Below are 25,143 nucleotides of genomic sequence, written 5' to 3' on the forward strand. Positions count from 1 at the left end.
ACTAAGGAATCCAGGTATGTAACCACACAGGATCTTAGCCTACGCCCTTTGCCAAAATATATAAATATTTCTAGATGCTCCTTCCACATGTACAAGAACCCCACATAAATCTGTTATAGAATGCCTTCTTTAGGTACATTCACCTAAACATGTTTCACAGACTGAGTGATTCCATTTGATGAACAAAGACTACACTGAGATTTTACGCAAATGAAAGTTTCCTGTTAAAAAAAAAAAGGTGTTGGGGAGAAGTAGAAAGGTTGTACGTCTACACTTCTGTAGAAAAAACAAGAACAATTTCATTATTCTTGAACAGTGTAGCCACCTTGAGCTACAAGCAAGTCTCGTTTGAGCAGAGAAGCGAGTGCTCAAGCCAATTGTTTGCTCATCTAATAAGTTCAACCAGAAAAACCAGGGAATACCAGATGCGTTGCCCTTCCCTGGATTGGATCTAAGTGGTTGCTACTCTATATAATCCAGTCTTGAGAGAAACTGTGAAGCTGCTCACATGTCTAAATCAGTGACAGTTTAAGACCAGCCTCTCTGCCCCTTTGGAAAGTTTAATGACTTCCTATTACCTTCATGTTAAAGTTCAAAATCCTTAGTTGGAAAAAGTAGATTACTTAAGTGAATTTGTGCTTACCTCTCCAACTTCATCTCTTAACAATCTCCCCACACCTAAGTATGTGTGCACATGCATACAACACACACACACACACACACACACACACACACAATTACTCTAATCTCCCGCCATACTAAACAATGTACAATATTGGAAATGCCCCACCTTCCCTTGCCTCTACCTCTTTGTATATGCTGTTCCCTCTGCTTGCAATAGCTTTCCTTTCCTTGTTCATCTGGCTGACTTCTATCTTTCAATTGAGACTTGGTCTAGATGGTACCTCCTCTGAGAAATCTTACTCCAGCCTCCAGGTGTAGTTTGGTTATCCATTTGGTTATCTATTGTTCTTACGGGGCTCTGCTCTCGTTACAGAATGTAATAAAGTTTCTTACTTAGTTATATTTCTTCCTAATAAACTATAAACTCTTTGAGAACAAGAACCTCAAATCTGGTTCAGTAAAATCTTGTTGACTACACAAAGACCAGATGTTAGTGTGTCCTTTTCCTGAACATCTTTATACTTTATTGTACTGCTGTCCGCTTGAACAGATAAAAAGAAGCAATAATTGAACTACACTAAATAAATGGAGATTTCCATGTAAGGTATACTACAGAAAGCCATTCTATTTAAATTTCAATTTGTATGGTTCTTGATAAACCAATGTACACAATAAACTATATTTAGGTTATGGGAGCACTTGGAAAGCAATGTGCTAATATGAGAAGGTTTGATGGAAGTTCCTAGGGTTTGATGAAGCAATGCACATACAAGATGTCAGTGAAGGGAAATCGATGCAGGATAGGCAGAATATCGATACACAGGAGAAAACAAAAAGCAGAAAGTGGCTTGACTTCCTTACATAGAAGCCTGTCATCAGTAAAAGTGGCTTGGTAGAAAGTCTACTTTCCTAAAAACCAACCTTGGGCAAGACCTTACCCTCTGGCCTGGTGAGCCGTCACGTCCAGGCGAACCAACGCCTCCCGGGATACCCTACATAGAACAGGCACAAAAAAGAGTCAGGTTCACAGGAATGAGTCATCGCCACCCAGTTTCCCTGAAACAGATGAAGGCCTCCAAACAAACCTAAGAGCATAATGGTGAATCCTTTGTAACTTAGAATTCAGACTTGGAAGTTATCATGGGCAAAGAGTGTTCCCTGCCAGAGCTCACCTGGTGAACATCAGTGTGACTCTCAAAAGGAGCTTAGGGCAAGTGAATACAGACAAATGGTCTTTAATATGAAAAACACTAATTACCAAGATCACAACTGACTTCAGAAGCTACAGCCTTTTTTCCCCCTTGGCAAAGGTGTAGACTAAGAGCAACAGACCAAAAAATAAAAATAATACCTGTGGACCAGGAAGGCCAGTATCTCCCTTCTCTCCTTTTTCTCCTGGCATTCCCTGAATATCCAAAAGTACACAGAGTTAAGTTCACATAAGTAAATTCTTAGTGTTTTCTTTTCCCTCTCTCATCATTTAAGCATTTTTCCACAGTAAATTGCGTTTACACTAACATCTAAACAGAACACATTTTACTTTTCACAAAGGCGACACCATTTATTAAGCATTCCAATGCAGCTGAACATTTATATACCAGGACAGTTTCATCACAGAAAATACAGTCCGATATGGTGAGGCCAATATGGTAAATACATGAAGGGCAGACTCGAACATTTCAGTATTATTTATGGCTTGGATTTTACAATCTCATATCTATGTTGATTTGTTTTGTTTTGTTTTGGCTAGAAACATACTTAAATGGAATACAAGAAGGGAAAAGCAAACACAGAATCTGGCATGTAACAGGGACCTCAGCTAATGTTTATTATTAGTAATTACACTAACTGGCATGTTAATGCTTTCTAAAATAATACTGTAGGAGAGACTTCTCAGCTAGGCAGACACAATCATATATGCAGAAAGATTGACAAAAATTGAGCTTAAAAGAATCTGGTTGCTTCAAATATGAATTAAAGAGATTGGTTTTATTCCTAAATTTAGACCCCTATAGTAAGATTAATGAAGATCAGTGAAAATAATTAATTCTTTTTCAATGATACAAAATGACTTCTCAAAGAAATGCAGCTACATTAAAGTAGACCATCTAAAAGTCTAAAACTCTCACTGTCCATACATGGCACTTTGATGCCATTTGAGATAAGGATCATGAACAGGCGGTCTTTATTAATCTATCCTGGCAGTCACTACACACAATGAGAAAGCTTAAATGTGTGTAACATTTGTTACTTTCTAGATGTTATCACATGCATTAAGAATTCAGTTAAGAAAAAGGGCTCCACACATAAGCTTTGTTCTTCCTGTACAAACGCAATGCTTGCAGATGTACCTGCTTCCTGTGCATGTACTTATTGATTAAAAGACCTTCCTCATTGAAAACAAAATTGGCTAAGGGCATAACTAGTGACATGACACTCAATCATTGCTTTCAAAGGGACCGAGGTTCATTATTAAGGCACAGAAGACAAAAGTTCATTCTTTGTAACTACATGGAAAAGAGGTAACAATAAACCCCATCTGAATGTTTGAACACAACTCACAGGCATTCCTTGAATGGACAGACCACTTGGTCCTTGGGGTCCAGGTGGACCTTGAGGTCCCGGAAGGCCAATTTCACCCCGAGGGCCATCTGGTCCCTGGAAGGCAACAGAGAAATGTCATCCTAAAAGTAAGTTAGACTCTCTGACATCCAGAAAATATTTCTGCTTATGACAATTATAATTTGTTTCCTTATATAGTTTTTCCTAAGATCTGAAATACTCAGAGTAACAAGACATAAAGCCTCAAATAACTTACCTTCCAGGCAAAATGTCATCAGTAAACCGTAAGAGCAAACACACAGGGATTGCTGCAACTTATCAGGATCATTACTACTTTTGCTTCTGTAAATAAGAGTGCTGTGCCAACCTTGTAAGTACTGAGACCTCCCACACGTCATAACAAACTTCTAAGTATAAGGGCTGCAAGACCACCCTCCTAGTCTGCAAAGGTTCACACCATCCAGATGAACTGCATTCTGCCTCCACTACTGTCAAACACTTACCTCAGGAGGACTCCTCTGCATTTATTGAGAACTTTGCATCTAGCCTCTTCTTCCTTCCTCACTTTGACGCTGCCATCACACTATGCCTCCTTCAATGTCCACTGAATGACCTTCCCTAGGCTTAGTATTATTTTATTTCCTTCTTTAATTTTTTTTTTTTTTTGAGACAGAGTCTCTCTTTGTTGCCCAGGCTGGAGGGCAGGGGCACGTTCTTAGTTCACAGCAACCTCCCTCTCCCAGGTTCAAGCAATTCTCATGCCTCAGCCTCCTGAGTAGCTAGGATTATAGGTGTGCACCACCACATCTGGCTATTTTTTGTATTTTTAGTAGAGATGGGGTTTCACCATGTTGGCCAGGCTGATCTTGAACTCCTGACCTCAGGTGATCTTCCTGCTTTGGTCTCCCAAAGTGCTGGAATTACAGGCATGAGCCACCGTGCCCAGCCTATTTTACCTCCTTTCTTTTTAGGATCAGACATCCCTTTCACTTCAGTAACCCTTACTTCTGTAGCTTGGACCTTGTGGTTTAACTAAAACTAAACCACATAAGAAATCTTAGACCTAGAAAACCCATCTATCCTCAACCTCTTCTGTCTCATTCTGTGACTTCAACTAAAGTTATTCTTTTATTAAATTAAGACCTCCCAATGTCTGGGTATCATCTTAGATGTGAGATTGGTGCCCTCATTACTTGGCATGAAGAATACAGAAAAAGAGGCATTGTGGGGTAAAGTTTGGGTAGATAATGAGTGCACACTAAGACTTGTTAAGATTTAGGTGCATGGGAAAAAACACATGGAAATGTCCAGCAGCCCAAGGAGTTAGGCAAGGTCTGTGCTGGGATGGATTTTGGAGTAGTTGAAAATGTATTGATAGGTGAGGTTATCAAGGAGAATGTATTGAGAGAATGAAACAGAACATGTATAAAAATGAGATGATAATCAGGTAGAAGAGAAAGCTAAGGAAGAATCTGAAATGAAAAAGCCCAAGAATTAGGAAGAGGATGAAGATGGAGTGGTATAGTGGGGCAGAAAAGGTCAAGGGAGGAGACATTTTCAAAGAAGTGTTGGATTGCGTCAAATTTTGTAGTGATCTCAAATAATAAAAATGAAACCCTGAACTATGGATCTGGTAACAAGCAGGTAATTGGGGACTTTTACAAGAGAATTTTCATAGGACTCCTAGGGGAACAGAAAGCACACGTGGGTTGAGAATTCTCTGGGAGGTGAGGATGTGGAAGCACTTAGTGATAACTATTCTTATTCTTACAAGGAGCATGGCCTAAGAGGGAGAGAGAAGGAGGGAGCTGGGTTTTTTAAAATACCATGGAGGAGACAAGGAGGCAATTTTTAAATATTGCTATCTATAATGGTTTAATAATATGTCATTTAAATATATGATAGTTTAATAATATATTATTATTTATTTTTATTTTTTTGAGACAGAATCTCACTCTGTTGCCTGGGCTGAAGTGCAGTGGCACTATCTTGGCTCACTGCTGTCTCTGCCTTCTGGGTTCAAATGATTGTCATGCCTCAGCCTCCCAGGTAGCTGGGACTACAGGCACCCACCACCACACCAGGCTAATTTTGTATTTTTAATAGAGATAGGGTTTTACCATGTTGGCCAGGATGGTCTCAAACTCCTGACTTCAGGTGATCCACCTGCCTCAGCCTCCCAAAGTGCTGGAATTACAGGCATGAGCCACTGCGCCCAGTCGAATTTAACAATATATTATTGAGAAATTGCAAGTAGAATAGCAGAAAGTAGAGGGTCACATTTTATTCTGTAAAATACGAGGCAAAAATGACTAAGACAGACCAACAAAAGGGTTGTTGCTTTGTACTTCCAAATTCTTATTCTCTATTTGCTGCAAAATAAAAAATAATACATACTGGGGTCTTCCGCAGGGAAGTTATCTATTCCTGCACCGTTCACATTGGTGGACATGTCAGCATCCTTTGTCCAATAAGACTTTTTCCAAAAACCACTACATACCTAAATCTGTGATTCATCAAAATCACCATAGAGAAATAACCATAACATGGGAATGAATAATTGGAGGAAATGGGTGGGTCTTGGGATCACCAAACATCTATGAACTCATTTATCTTCATGATTAGGACGATCATCCAGTGATCATGTTAGAAAACACTGGGGTCATGTTGATAGAGGCATTGGGAAGAGGAAGCCAGAATCTACAGGAGCAGAGGGGCATTGCCTTTGAGTGAAACTGAGGAAGAGCCAGTGTACCCTTGCTTGAGAAGAACAAAGAGGTAGGCTGCAGTGAGCAAAGATCATGCCACTGCCCTTCTTATAGCACCATAAAAGACGGAGCCAAGTAAGATACATCAAGTCTGTTCCAGCAAACAAAACAAAGACTTCTTACAGTCTGAGTTTTGAATGGGCTAGTACCTGATTAATTATCTTCAGCCTTCTTGCATTCACTTCTTTTTTATCCCAATATTTTCTTCTACCTTGCTTCATCTGTTTCCAATTTTATGGGAAAAAGCCTTGCAATGTTCTCCTCCCCATGAATAAATGCTATGTAAATTTAATAAGAAACCATATTGAGCAGTAAGTCAAGCAGGATGGACAGAGAAGAGAACATGTGGAGCAGCATGGTGGAAATGAGACAGGAGTCAAGTTATAAAGATAAATGCCTCTGCAAAGAGGGTGAATGGTATTCTGAAGGCAACAGTGACAGCAGGTTTTTGAAGAGTATAATATGATCCAGCATAGACTTTAAGGAAATTAATCTGGGGGCAGATGTGAAGAATCAATCGAAATGTTAAGCCACTTGGGACAGAAGACCAGTTAGAAGATTTGCCAAGAGCTGGAGAGACGATGGTGAGGCCTGAACTCCATTAGTGACTGGGCTTCTGCCAGTCGTCAGGATGCCTTTGTGCAAAGTAGAAAAACGTGTTCCTTGACATGGCTTGGCATGGCTTGGGCTCTTGGCGGGTGCCTTTGTACAGTATACAACCTGAACCACCATATTTGATGACCCTGGCCAGTATGAATGAAAAACAAAACTGTGTTTTGATTAGATATAGTGCAATGGAGGAGGAGGAGTAATCCAAAGCCCAAGAAATGACCTGGACGGGACTGATGCCAAGTTGTGGTTCTGCATGATTCCTCTAAACATACATTTTCATTGTAGGTAGAGGGAGAGAAGAGTGTACAAATTCTGAGAGAATTACCTTGGAGACTAAACCACTGAGTACGCTGACACTCTCGTTTTTGACCTAGAAGACTTTCTTTTTACTGAGTTATTAAATATTCTTTTTTGATTAAAAAGCATAGTCTTTAAAAATAAGAAAGAAGGGTTAGGCACAACTTTCATAAAAATATGAGGAACTTTATATTGTAAGGGTGAACTAAACATATTCAACTACTCCAAAATGATGGCTATTTACGAAAGAGAGATGTGAGAGAGAGAGAGAGAGAGAGAGAGAGAGAGAGAGAGAGAGAGAGAGGGAGAGAACACATACACATTACCTTTGGACCTGGTTCACCTTGCTGGCCCTTTGGTCCTCGGAGTCCTGGACCACCCTGGCAAACAGATGTTAAGTATTAGCTCAAAGGCAAATCTCAAAACAGTGTATTTCATTCATTTTCCTTAATAGTATGAATTAACTCATTATTATTTTATGTAAAGGCCCACATACTGTGTAATAGTATACATTCATCATGATCCTTAGCTGGAAATTTACCACCCGGCTCCAGCTCTGCTGACGGTTTCAAAGTTTTGGAAAACTTTCTTTGCCAAATCCTTTTTAAATACTGAAAAATTGTAAGATTTTATTTAGTCTTCTATTTAGTGATTATAGAAGACTACCATTACTAATGGATGCAAAGAATAAAGTACACTGGGCTTGGCACGATGGCTCATACCTGTAATCCCAGCACTTTGGGAGACTGAGGTAGGTGGATCACAAGGTCATGAGTTTGAGACCAGCCTCACCAACATGGTGAAACTCCTTCTCTATTAAAAACACAAAAAAATTAGCTGGGTGTGGTGGTGGAAACCTGTAATCCCAGCTACTCGAGAGGCTGAAGCAGGAGAATTGCTTGAACCTGGGAGATGGAGGTTAGAGTGAGCCAAGATCGCACCAATGCACTCCAGCCTGGGCGACAGGGTAAGTTCATCATTGTGTAAACATCTTGAAGTGTACTTACACAAACTTACAGATTATATGTACTTTTATCTGTATATATTTTCTACATGGAAAACCAAATGTCCCAGTACCATCACTGAATATCAATCATATCTCCTACTTGATCTACAATGCCAGTATCAAGTGCCATATATCAGATATCTATGCATGCTCCATTACAGTTTCCCCCCCAGTGAGTCAGACACTATTGGAGGGATACCTAAAAGCCTTTTCTAACCCCCTTCTGCCTTGTATGCCTATGATAAAGGCCAAAAGAGGCAGATACTTGTTTTCTCAGCTTTTCTTAGCAACCAGGAATAGTCATGTTAAGCAGTCTTTGCCAATTTGATCAAGAAGCAGCAAACCTAAGAAAAGCAACATGGGAAGCTAGAACAAGCACAAGTCCTTGATGAAGTTGTCTGGCAGCCTCATTTGCCTTCTTCAAACCATCTGCCTCTACACCTTTTATTGAGCAAACAATAAATGTTCTATTGCGTTAGCTAAATTTTCTGCTTCTCGCAGCCTAGTGCGTCCCAGTTAACACACCCAGTCTGTCGCAACTTTTTAATTTTGTTTGTGCATCTTAAATAATTTGTTTTCAGCTGAAGATCTTATTCAAATGTGACTGTTTATTTCACACTGTCATGCTCATGTCAGAGACACCCTGTCTAAAACCCAGGGACAATTTTACACTTCTAACTTACTTTCTACCTCATCCCTAACCCTTGTCACTGAGCATATGACAAGAATTCAACAAATATTTGTGGATGAAAACACTCATCTTTGTAAAAGGGAGGGTTAGCCTATGCAAAGAGAATATGATTCTTCCATCTAGGCCTTCCTTCAGATCCTTTAGTTTTACTGATACATCATACTATGTACATTCTTGAATGAGAAAACTATCAAAGTATGTTCAACCATCAAACAGAATTTATTACATATTGCTCAATACTATTTCTTAGTTTATTATACTTTATTTAGAATACAAAATTTCTTGATTTCAAATTTTTAAAATATAAAATTTCAATTGCTTTTTTATAATTTTACATCTTTCTTCCCCCTCCAAATCAAAGCTCAACCCTTCCCTTTCACATCTCTGCTCCTTCTCTTCATTAGAAAGTTTGCTCTGTAGGTAACAAATATTTTATGACTGTTCCAGCAGTATTACAACTGAAAAGACTTGAAACCCTGTCAGCTATAAACACGTATTAATGCTGGCTAAAACACTACTGTAATTAAGAACTCTATTCTTAAGTACTAAGAAGAAAGAAAAAATAAAAAACTATAGTATACATGTGAACTGAAATTGCCCTCAGGAAGGATGGCTGAGGCTTGCTGGAAAGTTTATGTTTTAGAGTTCACACAAAGCATTTAAATGCATTTAAAGTGAATTTGGACTTATAATAGGTGGGGGAAGGTTTGAAAATGAAGTATTCTTTAAAACTGAGACAAGCAACAGAATGGGAAACAATTTTTGCAATCTACTCATCTGACAAAGAGCTAATAATCAGAATCTAAAAGTAATTACAAAGAACTTAAACAAATTTACAAGAAAAAAAACCCCATTGAAAAGTGGGCAAAGGATATAAACAGATACTTTTCAAAAGAAGACATTTATGCAGCCAACAAACATATGAAAAAAAGCTCATCATCGCTGGTCACTAGAGAAATGGAAATCAAAACCATATTGAGATACCATCTCATGCCAGTTAGAATAGCGATCATTAAAAAATCAGGAGACAACAGATGTTGGACAGGATGTGGAGAAATAGGAACAGTTTTACACAGCTGGTGGGATTGTAAATTAGTTCAACCATTGTGAAAGACAGTGTGGTGATTCCTCAAGGATATAGAAATAGAAATTCCATTTGACCCAGCAATCCCATCACTGGGTATACACCCAAAGGATTAGAAATCATTCTATTATAAAGACACATGCACATGTATGTTCATTGTGGCACTGTTCACAATAGCAAAGACTTGGAACCAACCCAAATGCCCATCAATGATAGACTGGATAAAGAAAATGGGGCACATATATACCATGGAATACTATGCAGCCATAAAAAAGTATGAGTTCATGTCCTTTGCAGGAACGTGGATGAAGCAGGAAATCATCATTCTCAGGAAACTGACACAAGAACAGAAAACCAAACACCACATATTCTCATTCGTAAGCGGGTGTTGAACAGTGAGAACACGTGGACACAGGGAGGAGAACATCACACACTGGGGCCTGCTGGGGGTTTGAGGGGGTAGGTGAGAGATAGCAGGAGTTGGGAGGATTGGGGAAGAATAACATTAGGAGAAATACCTAACGTAGATGACAGAGGGATGGATGCAGCAAACCACCACGGCATGTGTATACCTATGTAAGAAAACTGCACGATCTCCACATGTACCCCAGAACTTAAAGTATTAAAAAAATAAATAAAATTTAAAAACTGAGGAAACTGGCCAGGCACGGTGGCTCATGCCTATGATCCCCCATACGTTGGGAGGTTGACACTGTTTAAGCCCAGGAGTTCAAGACCAGCCTGGACAAGACGGTGAAACCCCATCTCTATAAAAAAGTACAAAAATTAGCTGCATGTGTTGGCACACACATGTAGTCCCAGCTACTCAAGAGGCTGAGGTGAGAGGATCCCTTAAGCCTAGGAGGCACAGGTTGCAGTGAGCCAACATCCTGCCAATGAACTCCAGTCAAAAAAAAAAAAAAAAAAAAAAAAAGAATGAAATTGAAAGGCTACGTTATGAATGAGCTACAGAAAATAATAGCCAACTGTCAGGTGGATGACCAAGATGTCCTTCTTACTTTAGCTATGGGTGAGGTAGAAAATGTCTCCCCTAAACAAATAATACCTACAAGCTGATTTTTATATAATCTGGGACAATAATTTATACTGTATGTGAAGATCTGCAAGTCAAACCTTTAAAGTAACTTTCAATTGGTTGTGAACTCAATTATACACTTAGAAAAATCACAAAATACATGTGGAAACAAGTTAGCATGAATAAGATCAGTAGGAAAACAAATAGCAGAATCAGAATCACACACACTACAAATTTTGAAAATGTCAGATAAAAAAGCTGTACTTATGATATGGATAGAAAAATATTTTGAAAGTATTATAAAGGAAAGATGAGACAAATAACCAGGAATATTTAAAAAGGAACCAAATAAAACTTCTAGATAAGTAAAATATATAATCATTGAAATCAGAGACAGAATAGATAATTTAAATAGCATATTAAACATAGGTAAACATAGAGTGCAATGAAAAATAAATTTGAAGAAATTACACAGAATGAAAATAGAGATTAAGAGACATGGAGAGTAAAATGAGAGGTTATGAGTTTCAGAAAAACACAATAGAGATGATTAGGAGAGAGCCAATATTCAAAGAGATAATGACTGAGAATCTATCAAATTTAATGAGAAACAGTGATAGTTAAATCCATGAAGCCCCCAAAATTTCAAAATAACAATAAAAATCCAGACCAAGATCTTCTATGGTGAACTTCAGAAGTACAAAGACAAAATGATCATGAAAACAACCAGGGAGAAAAGACACATTTCCTACAATCAAATGACAATTAATTAGACGGAGGGCTGACTTTTCAAAAGCAACAGTGAAACTCATAAAACAGTGTGAGAGCATTTACAAAGTATTAAAAGAAAATTGAGCAACTGCATCCCAATTTATTAGTTTGAAAAGTTATCTGATTGGTTTGAGATCAATTAAATTTTAAGCAAGATAGAAGGTTTATTATTTTCTTATATTAATATATAAGCTGATAGCTGGTCCAAGGAACTAGAGCATATTAGATGTATAAAGACATACACCAGGTTGGGCGCAGTGGCTCATGCCTGTAATCCCAGCACTTTGGGAGGCTGAGGTGGGTGGATCACCTGAGGTCAAGGGTTTGAGACCAGTCTGGCCAACATGGTGAAACCCCGTCTCTACTTAAAAAAATACAAAAGTTAGTAGGTGTGGTGGCTCACATCTGTAGTCCCAGCTAATCACTAGGCTGAGGCAGGAGGATCACTTGAACCTGGGCAGCGGAGGCTGCAGTGAGTTGACATCATACCACTGCACTATAGCCTGGGTGACAGAGCAAGACTCGTCTCAAAAAAACACAACAAAAAAATCCTACATCATTTTCATCTTATTGCTCTTCTAATGTTCTAGAACATTGCTTATCAAAGCTAACTTGCTACCAGCATGTTCTCATTCTAGCCAGTTGGAAAGGGAGAAAATGATTGAGAACAGCATTTGGTTTTCATTTAAGAACAACACCCAGGATATATGCAACACCCTTTCTCTGACATTCCATAGCCAGGACTTAGTCATAAGGTCATACCTACTTACATAGGATTCCAAGAAATCAAGTCCCTGGTTGGATGGTTACGACTTCAGTTAAAACTCAGGGGACTGCATTATTACAAAGAAGCAGTGAAAATGAATTTGATGACAATTAGCAATCTCTGTACAACTATGAAATCTATCTTTTAAAAACATTTCAGATGTCAGAAATGAATATATTTCAGATGAAAAAAATTAATAATTTACCACCAATATTCTCTCATTAGAAATATGCATAGAACACAATTTAAAATAAAGAAAAATGATGAAAGAAGAAATTATGACCCAAGAAATAGAAAATATATAGGCAAATCTTAACAAATATTAATTTGTAACATGCAATAAATAATACTCAAGACATCTAATTTGTGATGTTAAAAACAGTATTAAAATACTGGATGGTAAGAGCACATAAATTATTGAAAAGCTGATCTAAGATAAAAGAATTCCAACTCATCATACTGGCAAAAAAGAATTCCAACTCATCATACTGGAAAAGGAAGATAGAAATATTGATTATTTTAAACTTTGTTAAACTTCTGGATTAGTAAAAACTTCTTGGTTAACTATTAATAGGAAAGCTGTAAAGTATACTTTCCAAACTAGTGAAGGAGAAAAGAGAAATATGAAAAAAGCAAAGACAAAAATAAATAAATACAATCTCAAGCAAGAAATATTTATATAAGACAGAAAAGCAAAAATTAAGAAATTAAGAAAAACCAAGAAAGTAAAATTAAGGCTGTGGATATAAATCAGTATAGGTTAGTTATTACAACCAATAGAACAGAATAAACTATGAAAGAAAGATTGTAAATCCAAATTAAAAGCAAAATCTTGGCATATGCTATTTAAAGAGAAATATCTAAAATACAAAGACATCAAAATATTGCAAATAAATTAAGAAAATGTATACTAGACAAAGAATCCAAAACACAACTATTGAAACATATTAATATTAGACAAATCAGACTTGAAGTAAAACGCTTTACTGTAGTTAAATGGTTTCATTCACAAAGCAAGCCAATAGAAAGACAACGGTTTTAAATTTTTGAATATTTTAACGTAATCTCAGGATATATAATGAAGAATTACAAAGAGAATTCGACAAATTGACAGTTGAAATGGAAGATTTTAAGACATCTATATCAGTAAGCTAAAAATAAAGCTTGAATATGAAAAAGTAACAATTTGATATAAAATTTTGTATATATATAAAGTTTTGAACTCCACAATTAGAAAACACATTTTCTTCTAAAATGATACATGGAACATCTGCAAAACTTGACAAAATGCCACATAACAAATATCAGCAAATGTCAATGAATTGGTACTATAAGTCTACCTTCCCTGATCAAGTGCAAAAAAAAAAAAAAAAACAAATCCATCAATAAGAAAAGAATAGCAAAAATCCTACATACAATTAGAAATTTTAAAAAGATGCTTGTAAGTAAACTGTGACTAAAAGGAATAGAGTTATAAACTTAATAGCCAATTAAAATATTAAATTTGACTACATTAGATTTAAAATTTTTAGACAATTCATATTTTCATAATCAACAGCAAGCAAACTACAGACCTGGAAAAGATATATATGAATATATATACAGATGCATATGTATTTGGAAAAGATATTTTCAAAGCATATCACTAATAGAGGATTGGTGTCCAGAATATTTAAAAACACCTACCTATCAATGAGTAACAAAACAAGCAACACAATGGAAAACAAACAAAAAAGTTATAAGTATATATTTATATAGGAAGAAACTTTAAGTGGCTTACAGACAAATGGAAAATTACTGAATTTCGCCAGCAATAAGGGAAGGTGATACTTAAAATAACAATGACAGATCAGATAAGAATAATTCTTGTGTCTGACAACACCAGCCAGAGTTGTGACAGTACAGGGCACCCAGATCCCTAACACAGAGACTCTGAAAGGGAAGAAGAAGAAAACCCCTTTGAGAATCCACTTTTCTTACTCTCCAACAAGTCTGATTCTAAGTGCTATTTTATGAGCACTCACATATGTTTACAAGGAGACATAAAGGATCTTACCATAGCAATATTTGTAGTAGGAAAATACTCCACAGTAATGAACTGATAATGTAGTTTGATGGTGGAATATTTCATAGCACTATAACCAATGATAAACTATATACCACTATAAAAAATACGTGTTAACCTAGGTAAATTTCAAAGATTTCACTTTTGAGTGAAAAAACATCAAGTTTCAAATAGATATTCCAGGATAATATTTATGTTACTGTCAAAACATAATATTAGAATATGTAATATTGTTTAGGAATACATGCTTATATATTAATAGTAGGAGTATAAAAACATAGGGTAGAGGAAGAGAAGGAATGGGGACTGAGGTTTCAGATAAGAAATAGAAACCCTAGGGTGGGCATGGTGGCTTATGCCTGTAATCCTAGCACTTTGGCTGGCTGAGGCAGGCAGATTGCTTATGCCCAGGAGTTCAAGACCAGCCTGGGCAACATGGCAAAACCCCATCTCTACAAAATACAAAAGTTAGCCAGGTGTGGAGGTGTATGTCTGCAGTCCAAGCTACTCGAGAGGCTGAGATGGGAGGATTGCTTGAACACGGGAGGTGAAAGTTGCACCACTCCATTCCAGACTACAAAACAGAGTGAAACTCTGGCTCAAAAGAAACCCTGAATAGACCAATAACAAGCAGTGAGATTGAATCAGTAGCTTTAAAAACATTGCCAACAACAAAAAAGCCCAGGGCCAGATGTATTCAAAGATGAATTCTATGAGACATTCAAAGAAGAATTGTCACCAATCCTAGTAAAACTATTCTGAAAGATGGTGGAGGGAATCCTCCTTACCTCGTTTTATAAAACTCTGATACCAAAACAAGAAAAGGACAAATGACAAAACTACAGACCAATACATAGATGCAAAAATCATTGACAAAATATTAGGTAATCAAATTCAACAGCATATTAAAAAGATAATATACAATGATCGAATGGCTTTCATCCCAGGGATGCAGGGGTGATTTAACATATGCAAGTCAACAAATATGATATATTGCATAAAAATAATTATTCATAAAAAACACATGATCATCCCAGTAGATGCAGAGAAAGCATTCAATAAAACCCAGTATCCCTTTACAATAAAAACTCTCACAAAATAGGCAAAGAAGGCATATATCTCAAAGTAATAAAAGCCATTTATGACAAAACCACAGCCAACATCATACTGAACATGAAAAGCTGAAAGTGTTCCCCCTGAGAATTGGAACAAAACAAGGATGCCCACTTTTATCACTTCTTTTCAACATAGTACTGGAAGTCCTAGCCAGAGCAACCAGGCAAGAGAAAGAAAGAAAGTGCATCCAGACAGGAAAAGAGAAAGTCAAACTATCACTGTTCACTGATGATATGATGGTATGCCTAGAAAATCCTAAAGATTCCTCCAAAAGACTCCTAGATTTCATAAACAAATTCAGTAAAACTTCACATCACAAAGTTAATGTACACAAATCAGTAGCACTGCTATATACCAGCAATGATCTAGCTAATAATCAAATCAATAACTCAGTCCCTTTTACAACAGCTACCAAAAAAAAAAAAAAGAAATAAAATACCTATGAATATACTAATCAAAGACTTGAAAGATCTCTTTAAGGAGAACTACATAACACTACTGAAAGAAATCAGGAATGACACAAAGAAATTGAAATACATCTTATGCTCATGGATCAAAAGATTCAATTTCATGAAAATTATCTTACTGCTCCAAGTATATCTGCAGATTCACTGCAATTCCTATCAAAATACCAACATCATTTTTCAAAGAATTAGAAGAAACAGTCCTGAAATTCATAGGGAACCAAAAAGAGCCCAAACAGTCAAAGCAATCCTAAGCAAAAAGAACAAATCTGGAGGAATTACGTTACCTGACTTCAAATTATGCTACAAAGCTACAGTAACCAAAACAGGATGGTACTGGTATCAACAGACATATGAATCGATGATACAGAATAGAGCACCCGGAAATAAAGCCTAATACTTAAAACAAACTGATCTTCAACAAAGCAGACAAAAACATAAGCTGGGAAAGAACATCCTATTTAATAAATGGCTCTGAGGCAACTGGATAGACACATGTAGAAAAAACAGATCCTTATATCTCACCTTATACAAAAATAAAGCCAAACGGATCAAAGACTTAAATTTAAGACCTGAAACCACAAAAATTCTAACAGATAACCTGGGAAAATCTCTTCTGCATATTGACCTAGGCAAAGAATTTGACTAAGACCCCCAAAACAAATACAACAAAAACAAAAGTAAATAAATGGGACTTAATTAAAAAGGCTTCTGAACAGCTAAAGAAATAATCATCAGAGCAAACAGACAACCCACAGAATGAGAAAGAATATTTGCAAACTATGTGTCCAACAAAGGACTAGTATCTAGAATCTATAAGGTACTCAAATCAGCAAGAATAAAACACACAATCCCATCCAAAAACGGGCACATGACATGAATTTCTCAAAAGAAAATAAACAAATGGCCAACAAACATATGAAAAAATGCTCAACATCACTAATTATCAGAGAAATGCAAATTAAAGCCACACCGAGATGCCACCTTACCCCAAAAAGATGGCTGTTACTCAAAGTCAAAAAACAAAAGATGTTGGCATGGATGTGGTAAAAAGGGAACACATATTCACTACTGGTGGAAATTAATTTAGTATAACCTCTATGGAAAACAGAATGGAGATTTCTTAAAGAATTAAAAGTAGATCTATTATTCAATCCAGCAATCTTACTGTTCATTATCTACCCAAAGGAAAAAAGAAAAGTCATTATATCAAAAAGACTCCTGCAGGCCTATGTTTAATGTAGCACAATTCAGAATTGCAAAGATACAGAACCAACCTCAGAGCCCACAGACCAACTAGTGGATAAAGAAAAGTGGAATGAATATATATATATATATTCACCATGAAATATAACTCAACATAAAAGAAAAACAATGAAATAATGTCTTTTGCAGTAACCTGGATAAAGCTGGAGGCCATTATTCTAAGAGAAGTAACTCAGGAATGAAAACCCCAATATTTTATGTTCTCACTTTTAAATGAAAGCTAAACTATGGGTACACAAAGGCATAAAGAGTGGTCTAATGGACTTTGGAGACTCAGAAGGGGAAAGTGGAGAGAGGAATGAGGGACACAAAACTACATATTGGGTACAATGTACACTACTTGTGTGATAGGTGCACTAAAATCCCAGACTCTAAGATACCCATTATATAATTCTTTAAAATAGACTTTGCTTTTAGAGCAGTTTTAGGTTCACAACAAAGCTGAGCAGAAAGTGCAGAGCATTACCATATGCCCTCTACCATGCACACACTCAGCCTCCAATAGCAACATCCTGCACAAAAGTATCACGTTTATTATGACTGACGAACCTACGCTGTCACACCATTAGGAATTCATGCGGAACCTAAGTCCACAGTTTACATTACGGTTCACTCTTGGTCTTGCACAATCCATGGGCGTGGACAACTGTGTTAAATAATAAGCAGGAGGTCACTGACCTGAAGCTGTCTCATACCTTGAGCTCCTATGTAACAAACTGCAACAGGATCCAGCATATAAATAGACTGAAATCTGAATTAGGAGTATATTTTCTGTACCGAATAGCCAGGTTTTAGCCAATTACAAACAGCAGAGCTACAGCCAATTACAAGCACACCTAACTAATCAAACTAATCCTAAGTAAGTCATGAGCTTCTGTAGCCAATCAGATGATCTCTCTACTTTGCTTCTCTGTTTGACCTGTGAAAGCCCACTGCTCACACTGCTGAGTGGAGCTCTCTGAACATCTGGTTCTGAGTGTTTCCCATTTCTTGAATCTTTCTTTGCTCAAATAAATCCTGTTAAATTTAATTTGTCTACAATTTTTCTTTTAGCAAATGTATAATAATATGTATCTACTATACATGTCATTATCATACATATTAGTTTCACTCCCTTAATTATATTTTTTGCAATTCTTTTTATCTTTGAAATGTTTTACAATTAAACATGAATATTACACAAATTGTACGTATCTTTTATTTTGGCAGAGAAAATAAGGGATATAATCTGTGAATAACATAAGTCAACTCAGCTCTGCCCCCAAAACTTACTCAAACACACCCTGTGAGAATCCTCAGAATATAGTCAGGAATTACTGTCTTCTACTAGGTTTGAAGGCTTTTTCCTGTAAATACACGTGGACTTTCTCCAAGATCATCAGGGACAAAATCATGTGCAATGAATAAATTTTAGCCATGGATCAAAGAACATCTAATATTCTGAAAAAATCACATCTAGTACTTTTCATATCTTAGTGTACTCACTAATTGCTTCCTAAACTGCTATGTTGGAGATTCTGCATGTTTAACAAGTATCCCAGGTGATTCTGAAACAAGCAAGTTTGAAAAACTATAGTATATAATATTGCTTTTTATTGTTTTGAAGAAAAATCTAGAGCACAGCTAAAAATAAATCCTTTTGATTCCCAGATTGAACTAAATACAACACTTTACATCTCATTAAAGTTTCATAATGCACAAAGTACTTACAAACATATTATCTTGTGTATTTCTCACCATACCAGTAAAAGAGATGGTTACTATTTTATACAGGAGGAATGGAAGTTCACAGTGGCTCAGTAACTTGCCTGTTCTTATGATTTAAACTTAATGCTCGTACCATTGCTCCACACCTGCTTCTCTGAGATAAACAATCTTTTGTTTTTAAAAATATTTGAGTTCTACAACCAGAACTTGAAAGAATATTCTATGTACCCAAGATAAAGAAGTAAGTTATCAGACACAATTTAGATATATTCAGCAGGTTCTTTGCCTTTTTGTTCAGTTCAGAAAATGTGGTCCACAAATGACGGAAACTAATGCTGTCAGAGCCAACCTGGAGTGCATTTTCCTGCTGCTATTGCCATCAGTGTGGGTTATCTACTTCATGCATGCTGACTGTACTGGGCGGCTTTTGGCAAGTTGATGTGCAAGGAAAGATTGAACATGAGAATATTTCTCCTGTAAGGTCTGGGTTTCTCTATTTGTTTGTGTATCTTCTCTATTTTCTTTGTTTTTCTGTCTTGCTACATTTGCCATTTCCTGACCACAGGAGAGCTATGCCATTCTTATCTTAAAGAAACACTGGTAACCCCAGTTTAGCAGGCTAGAAATAAAATGAGCATTTAAGCATATTATAAATAATTTATCACAGTAAATTCAAAAGTTAGCGTAGTTATTTATATTTTACAAAAATTTTTTTCTATCTTCCTCTTATTTTCTCTCCATCCTTCCTTCTTTCCCTTTTTTTTTCTGTAGGAAGTTTTATCTACGTAGTGAAGAAATTCATACTCAGATGAGATTCTTTCTCTGGCAAATTAGAAATCCTCCCTTCAGTGTTACAGCTCATTTAGAATTTGCCTAGCAGGTTTTCCAGTCTTTGCTAGAAAACATTCCAGAAAATATATTTTTAAAAAATCTTCCATTTACATATAAATTTTGATAGAGAATGGACAAAGCACTATCTCTGCAGTGGAACTGCCCTTGCTACCCTTGGACTAATGAAGGAGCAAACACTCTAAGTGCTTTCTCCATACCTCCAAGAAGCTGCAGTCAAGTCAAAGGAGAGGAGGCTAGTCTGTCTCCCATGAATCCAACCCACCTCCTCCATTTGTCACCAAGCAGGGAATCCCCAGCTTGGGCCCACACACAGACACTCCATCCCGGGCTGATTGAACTGAGAAACTGCTGACTTGCATCTCTCTGGAGGTGGAGCCCCAGGATGAAGACCCCTTCCTCTGCTACCTCCAAGTTGGAGACAGAACATAAACCCTGAGATCATCCCAGAGCTGTGGTGGCCATCCTGAGTGCCAAGCCATGATCTATAGCCAGCACTAAAGTGTAAGAGGAGCCCACATTTTCAGAGCATTGAAAGAGAGCACAACTGCAACCATAAGGAAATAGAGAAGTGACGCAACTGAGCATGAATCTACCAAGTGAACACTACACCTAAGCACCCACCAAAGCTTTGAGATCACACCCCAAAGCTTCAACACCAAAAATACCTCGCTAACATAACCCCTGAGAAACCAAAGACAAGAAGTCTGCTACAAATAAAGACCCTGCACAAAGCCTCGGCCCTGTGAAAACATCCAGAAAAGAAGTCTGTTGACGGTACTCAAGCTACACTGCAGTTAAAGGAACATCCACATGCAGAGATGGGAAAGAACCAATGTAAAAACTCCAGAACTTGGACCCCTTCCTTACACCTTACACAAAAATTAACTCAAGATGGATTAAATACTTAAATGTAAAACCCAAAACTATAAAAACCCTAGAAGAAAATCTAGGCAGTACCATTCAGGACACATGCATGAGCAAAGATGTCATGACAAAAAGCCAAAAGCAACGAAAGTTGAAATTGACTAATGGAATCTAATTAAACTAAAGCGCTTCTGCACAGCAAAAGAAACTAGCATCAGAATGAAGAGGTAACCTACAGAATGGGAGAAAATTTTTGCAACTTACCTATCTGACAAAGGTCTAATATCCAGAATTTACAAGAAACTTAAACATATTTACAAGAAAAATACAAAAACCCCATCAAAAAGTGGGAAAAGGATATGAACAGAAACTTTTCAAAAGAAGACACTTACATGGCCAACAAATACAAGGAAAAAAGCTCAACATCACTGATCATCAAAAAAATGCAAATCAAAGCCATGATGAGATACCATCTCATACCAGTCAGAATGGCAATTATTAAAAAGTCAGGAAACAATAGATGTTGATGAAGCTGTGAAGAAATAGGAATGCTTTTACATTGTTGGTGGAAACGTAAATTAGTTCAACTGTTGTGGAAGACAGTGTGGTGATTCCTCAAAGATCTAGAACCAGAAATACCATATGACCTAGCAATCCCATTACTGGGTATATACCCAAAGAAATATAAATCATTCTACTATAAAGATACATGTACACATATGTTTACTGCAGCACTATGTATAACAGAAAAGACATGGAACCAACCCAAGTGCCTATCAATGATAGACTGGATAAAGAAATGTGGCACATATACACCATGGAATACTACATAGCTATAAAAAAGGAATGCCCTTTGCAGGGATCATGGATGAAGATGGATGCCATTGTCCTTGGCAAACTAACACAGGAAGAGAAAACAAAACACTGCATGTTCTCACTCATAAGTGGTAGCTAAACATTGAGAACACATGGATGCAGAGAGGGGAACAACACACCAGGGTCTATTTGGGGATGAGGGGGTAAGTGGAGGGATCTTAGAGAATGAGTCAATAGATACAGCAAATGACCATGGCACACATATAACTATGTAACAAACCTGCATGTTCTGCACATGTATCCCATTTTTTAAAGAAGAAATAAAAAACCCTGAAATACATAGTAAGAAATTACCATAATCTAATTTTCTCTGCTGTTACTGTAGTGGGCAATAAATATAGAAAATTAAAATTACTTTGAAAACATAAAAGAAAAAAACAACTCAAATGGTAAGAATGTCCTATGTCATCCAAATGACCATACTGTTTCTACAACAGGGGTTCTTCAACAGTATAAATTGGCTGAAATGACAGAAATAGAATTCAGAAAATGGATAGGAATGAATACCATCAGGATTTAGGAGAATGGCAAAACTCAATCCAAGGAAACTAAGAATCACAATGAAATGGTACACGAGTTGACAAATGAAATAGCCAGTATGAAATATGAATCCTGATGGACAGATCTGACAGAACTAGAAACACACTATAAGAATTTTACAGTGCAATCACAAATATTAAGAGCAGAACAGATATTCTACTCAGAATAGATTATTTCTGAGAAAAAGAATATCAGAAATTGAAGACTGGATCTCTGAAAAAAGGAGATTCAGACAAAAATTGAAAAAAAATGAAAAGGAATGAATGAAATCTCTGAGAAATAGGGGATTATGTAAAGAGGCCAAACAAATCTAGGAATCATTGGCATCTCTGAAAAGGACACTGAGAAAACAAGCTGGGAAACATATGTCAGGATATCATCCATGAAAACTTCCACTTTGCTAGAGAGGCCAACAGTCAAATTTGGGAAATACAGAGACCCCTGCAAGATTCTACACAATAAGATAATCCCCAAGAAAAATAATCGTCAGATTTTTCAAGGTCAAAATGAGAAAATGTTATAGGCAGCTAGAGAAAAAGGGCAGGTCACCTACAAAGGGAGCCCCATCAGGCTAACAGCAGACCTCCCAGTTGAAACCCTACAAGCCAGAAGAGATTGGGGGCCTACAGTCAACATTCCTAAATTAAAAAATATATATCAAACAAAGAATCTCATATTCAGTCAAACTAATGTTCCTAAGTGAAAGAGTAAATTCTTTTCAGATACACAAATGATGCTGAAGTTCATTAACACTAGACTTGCCTTACAAGAAATTGTAAAACATCTGACAAAGGGCTAATATCCAGAATCTACAAAAAACTTAAACAAATTTACAAGGAAAAAAACAACCCCATCAAAAATAGGCAAAGGACATGAACAGACACTTTTCAAAAGAAGACATTTCTTCCCCCCTGAGGTTAACCAACATCTTCCTATTTCCTCCCAGCTTCAGTTGCTTATATTTATTTTTCTTTTTTCCTTTTTTTCTTTTATTGCATTTTCAGTTTTGGGGTACATGTGAACAACATGCAAGATTGTTGCATAAGTACACACATGGCAGTGTGATTTGCTGCCTTCCTCCCCTTCACTATATCTGGCATTTCATCCCATGCTATCTCTCCCCAACTCCCCACCCCTTGTTGTTGCTCCCCTATTTCCCCCCAACAGACCCCAGTGTGTGATTCTCCCCTCCCTGTGTCCATGTGTTCTCATTGTTCAACACCCACCTATGAGTGAGAACATGCAGTGTTTGATTTTCTGTTCTTGTGTCAGTTTGCTGAAAATGATGGTTTCCAGGTTCATCCACGTCCCTACAAAGGACACAAACTGATCATTTTTGATGGCTGCATAATATTCCATGGTGTATATGTGCCACATTTTCCCTGTCCAGTCTCTCATTGATGGGCATTTGGGTTGATTCCAGATCTTTGCTATTGTAAGTGATGCAATGAACATTCATGTGCATATGTCCTTATAGTAGAACAATTTATAATCCTTTGAATATATACCCAGTAATAGGATTGCTGGGTCAAATGAAATTTCTATTTCTAGGTCCTTGAGGAATTGTCACACTGTCTTCTACAATGGTTGAACTAACTTACACTCCCACCAACAGTGTAAAAGTGTTCCTATTTCTCCACATCCTCTCCAGCATCTGTTGTCTCCAGATTTTTTAATGATTGCCATTCTAACTGGCATGACATGGTATCTTAATGTAGTTTTGATTTGCATTTCTCTAATGACCAGTGATCACGAGCATTTTTTCATATGTTTCTTGGCCTCATGTATGTCTTCTTTGTAAAATGTCTGTTCATATCCTTTGCCCATTTTGAATGGGCTTGTTTTTTTTCTTGTAAATCTGTTTTAACTAAAATCTTTGTAGATTCTGGATATTAGCCCTTTGTCAGGTGGGTAGACTGCAAAAATTGTTTCCCATTCTGTTGGTTGCCGATTCACTCTAATGACTGTTTCTTTTGCCGTGCAGAAGCTGTGGAGTTCGATTGGGTCCCATTTATGTATTTTGGCTTTTGTTGCCAATGCTTTTGGTGATTTAATCATGAAGTCCTTGCACCAGGCGTATGTCCTGAATGGTTTACCTAGATTTCCTTCTAGGGTTTCTATGATGTTAGGTCTTATGTTTAAGTCTTTAATCCATCTGGAGTTAATTTTCATAAGGTGTCAGGAAGGGGTCCAGTTTCTGCTTTCTGCACATGGCTAGCCAGTTTTCAAAACACCATTTATTAAACAGGAAATCCTTTTCTCATTGCTTGTTTTTGTCAGGTTTGTCAAAGATCAGATGGCTGTAGATGTGTTGTGTTGCCTCCGAGGTCTCTGTTCTGTTCCATTGGTTTATATCTCTGTTTTGGTACCAGTTCCATGCTGTTTTGATTACTGTAGCCCTGTAGCATAGTTTAAAGTCTGGTAGTGTGATGCCTTCTGCTTTGTTCTTTTTACTTAGAATTGACTTGGCTATATGGGCTCTCTTTTGGTTACATATGAAGTTTAAGGTGGTTTTTTCCAGTTCTGTGAAGAAGGTCATTGGTAGCTTGATGGGGATAGCGCTGAATCTGTAAATTACTTTGGGCAGTATTTGTGGGCCATTTTCATGATATTGATTCTTCCTAACCATGAATATGGAATGTTTCTCCATCTGTTTGTGTCCTCTCTTATTTTCTTGAGCAGTGGTTTGTAGTTCTCCTTGAAGAGGTCCTTTACCTTCCTTGTTAGTTATATTCCTATGTATTTTATTCTCTTTGTAGCAATTGTGAATGGCAGTTCATTCTTGATTTGGCTCTCTTTAAGTCTGTTATTGGTGTATAGAAATGCTTTTAATTTTTGCACATTGATTTTGTATCCTGAGACTTTGCTGAAGTTGCTTATCAGCTTCAGGAGATTTTGGGCTGAGATGATGGGGTTTTCTAGATATATAATCATGTTGTCTGCAAATAGAGACAATTGGATTTCCTCCTTTCCTATTTGAATACCCTTTATTTCTTTTTTTTTTTTTTTTTTTTTTGCCTGATTGCTCTGGCTAGAACTTCCAGTACTACATTGAATAGGAGTGGTGGGAGATGGCATCCTTGTCTAGTGCCTGATTTCAAAGGGAATGCTTCCAGTTTTTGCCCATTCAGTATGATTGGCTGTTGGTTTGTCGTAAATAGCTTTTATTATTTTGA

At 36.9% G+C, this 25,143-nt stretch overlaps 1 protein-coding gene and 1 non-coding gene across 11 annotated transcripts in view; one reads left to right on the forward strand and one right to left on the reverse strand.

Annotated features, from left to right (window-relative positions):
* COL14A1 (collagen type XIV alpha 1 chain) overlaps positions 1-25,143 on the reverse strand; it is a 389,701-nt gene that overhangs the window by 50,296 nt on the left and 314,262 nt on the right. For all 10 annotated transcript variants that reach the window (XM_035277299.3, XM_035277297.3, XM_054246787.2 and 7 more), the window contains 4 exons: positions 7,190-7,243; positions 3,187-3,282; positions 1,976-2,029; positions 1,563-1,616 (listed from right to left, as the gene is read on the reverse strand). In XM_035277299.3, the coding sequence (XP_035133190.3) occupies positions 1,563-1,616; positions 1,976-2,029; positions 3,187-3,282; positions 7,190-7,243 (258 nt within the window). The remainder of the gene's footprint in view (positions 1-1,562; positions 1,617-1,975; positions 2,030-3,186; positions 3,283-7,189; positions 7,244-25,143) is intronic.
* LOC118148688 (U7 small nuclear RNA) lies at positions 19,682-19,743 on the forward strand. The gene has a single exon (XR_004735606.1). It is a non-coding gene; the product is annotated as a U7 small nuclear RNA (small nuclear RNA).

This window comes from Callithrix jacchus, chromosome 16 (genome assembly GCF_049354715.1).
Source record: "Callithrix jacchus isolate 240 chromosome 16, calJac240_pri, whole genome shotgun sequence".
In the NCBI taxonomy this organism is placed as follows: domain Eukaryota; kingdom Metazoa; phylum Chordata; class Mammalia; order Primates; family Cebidae; genus Callithrix; species Callithrix jacchus.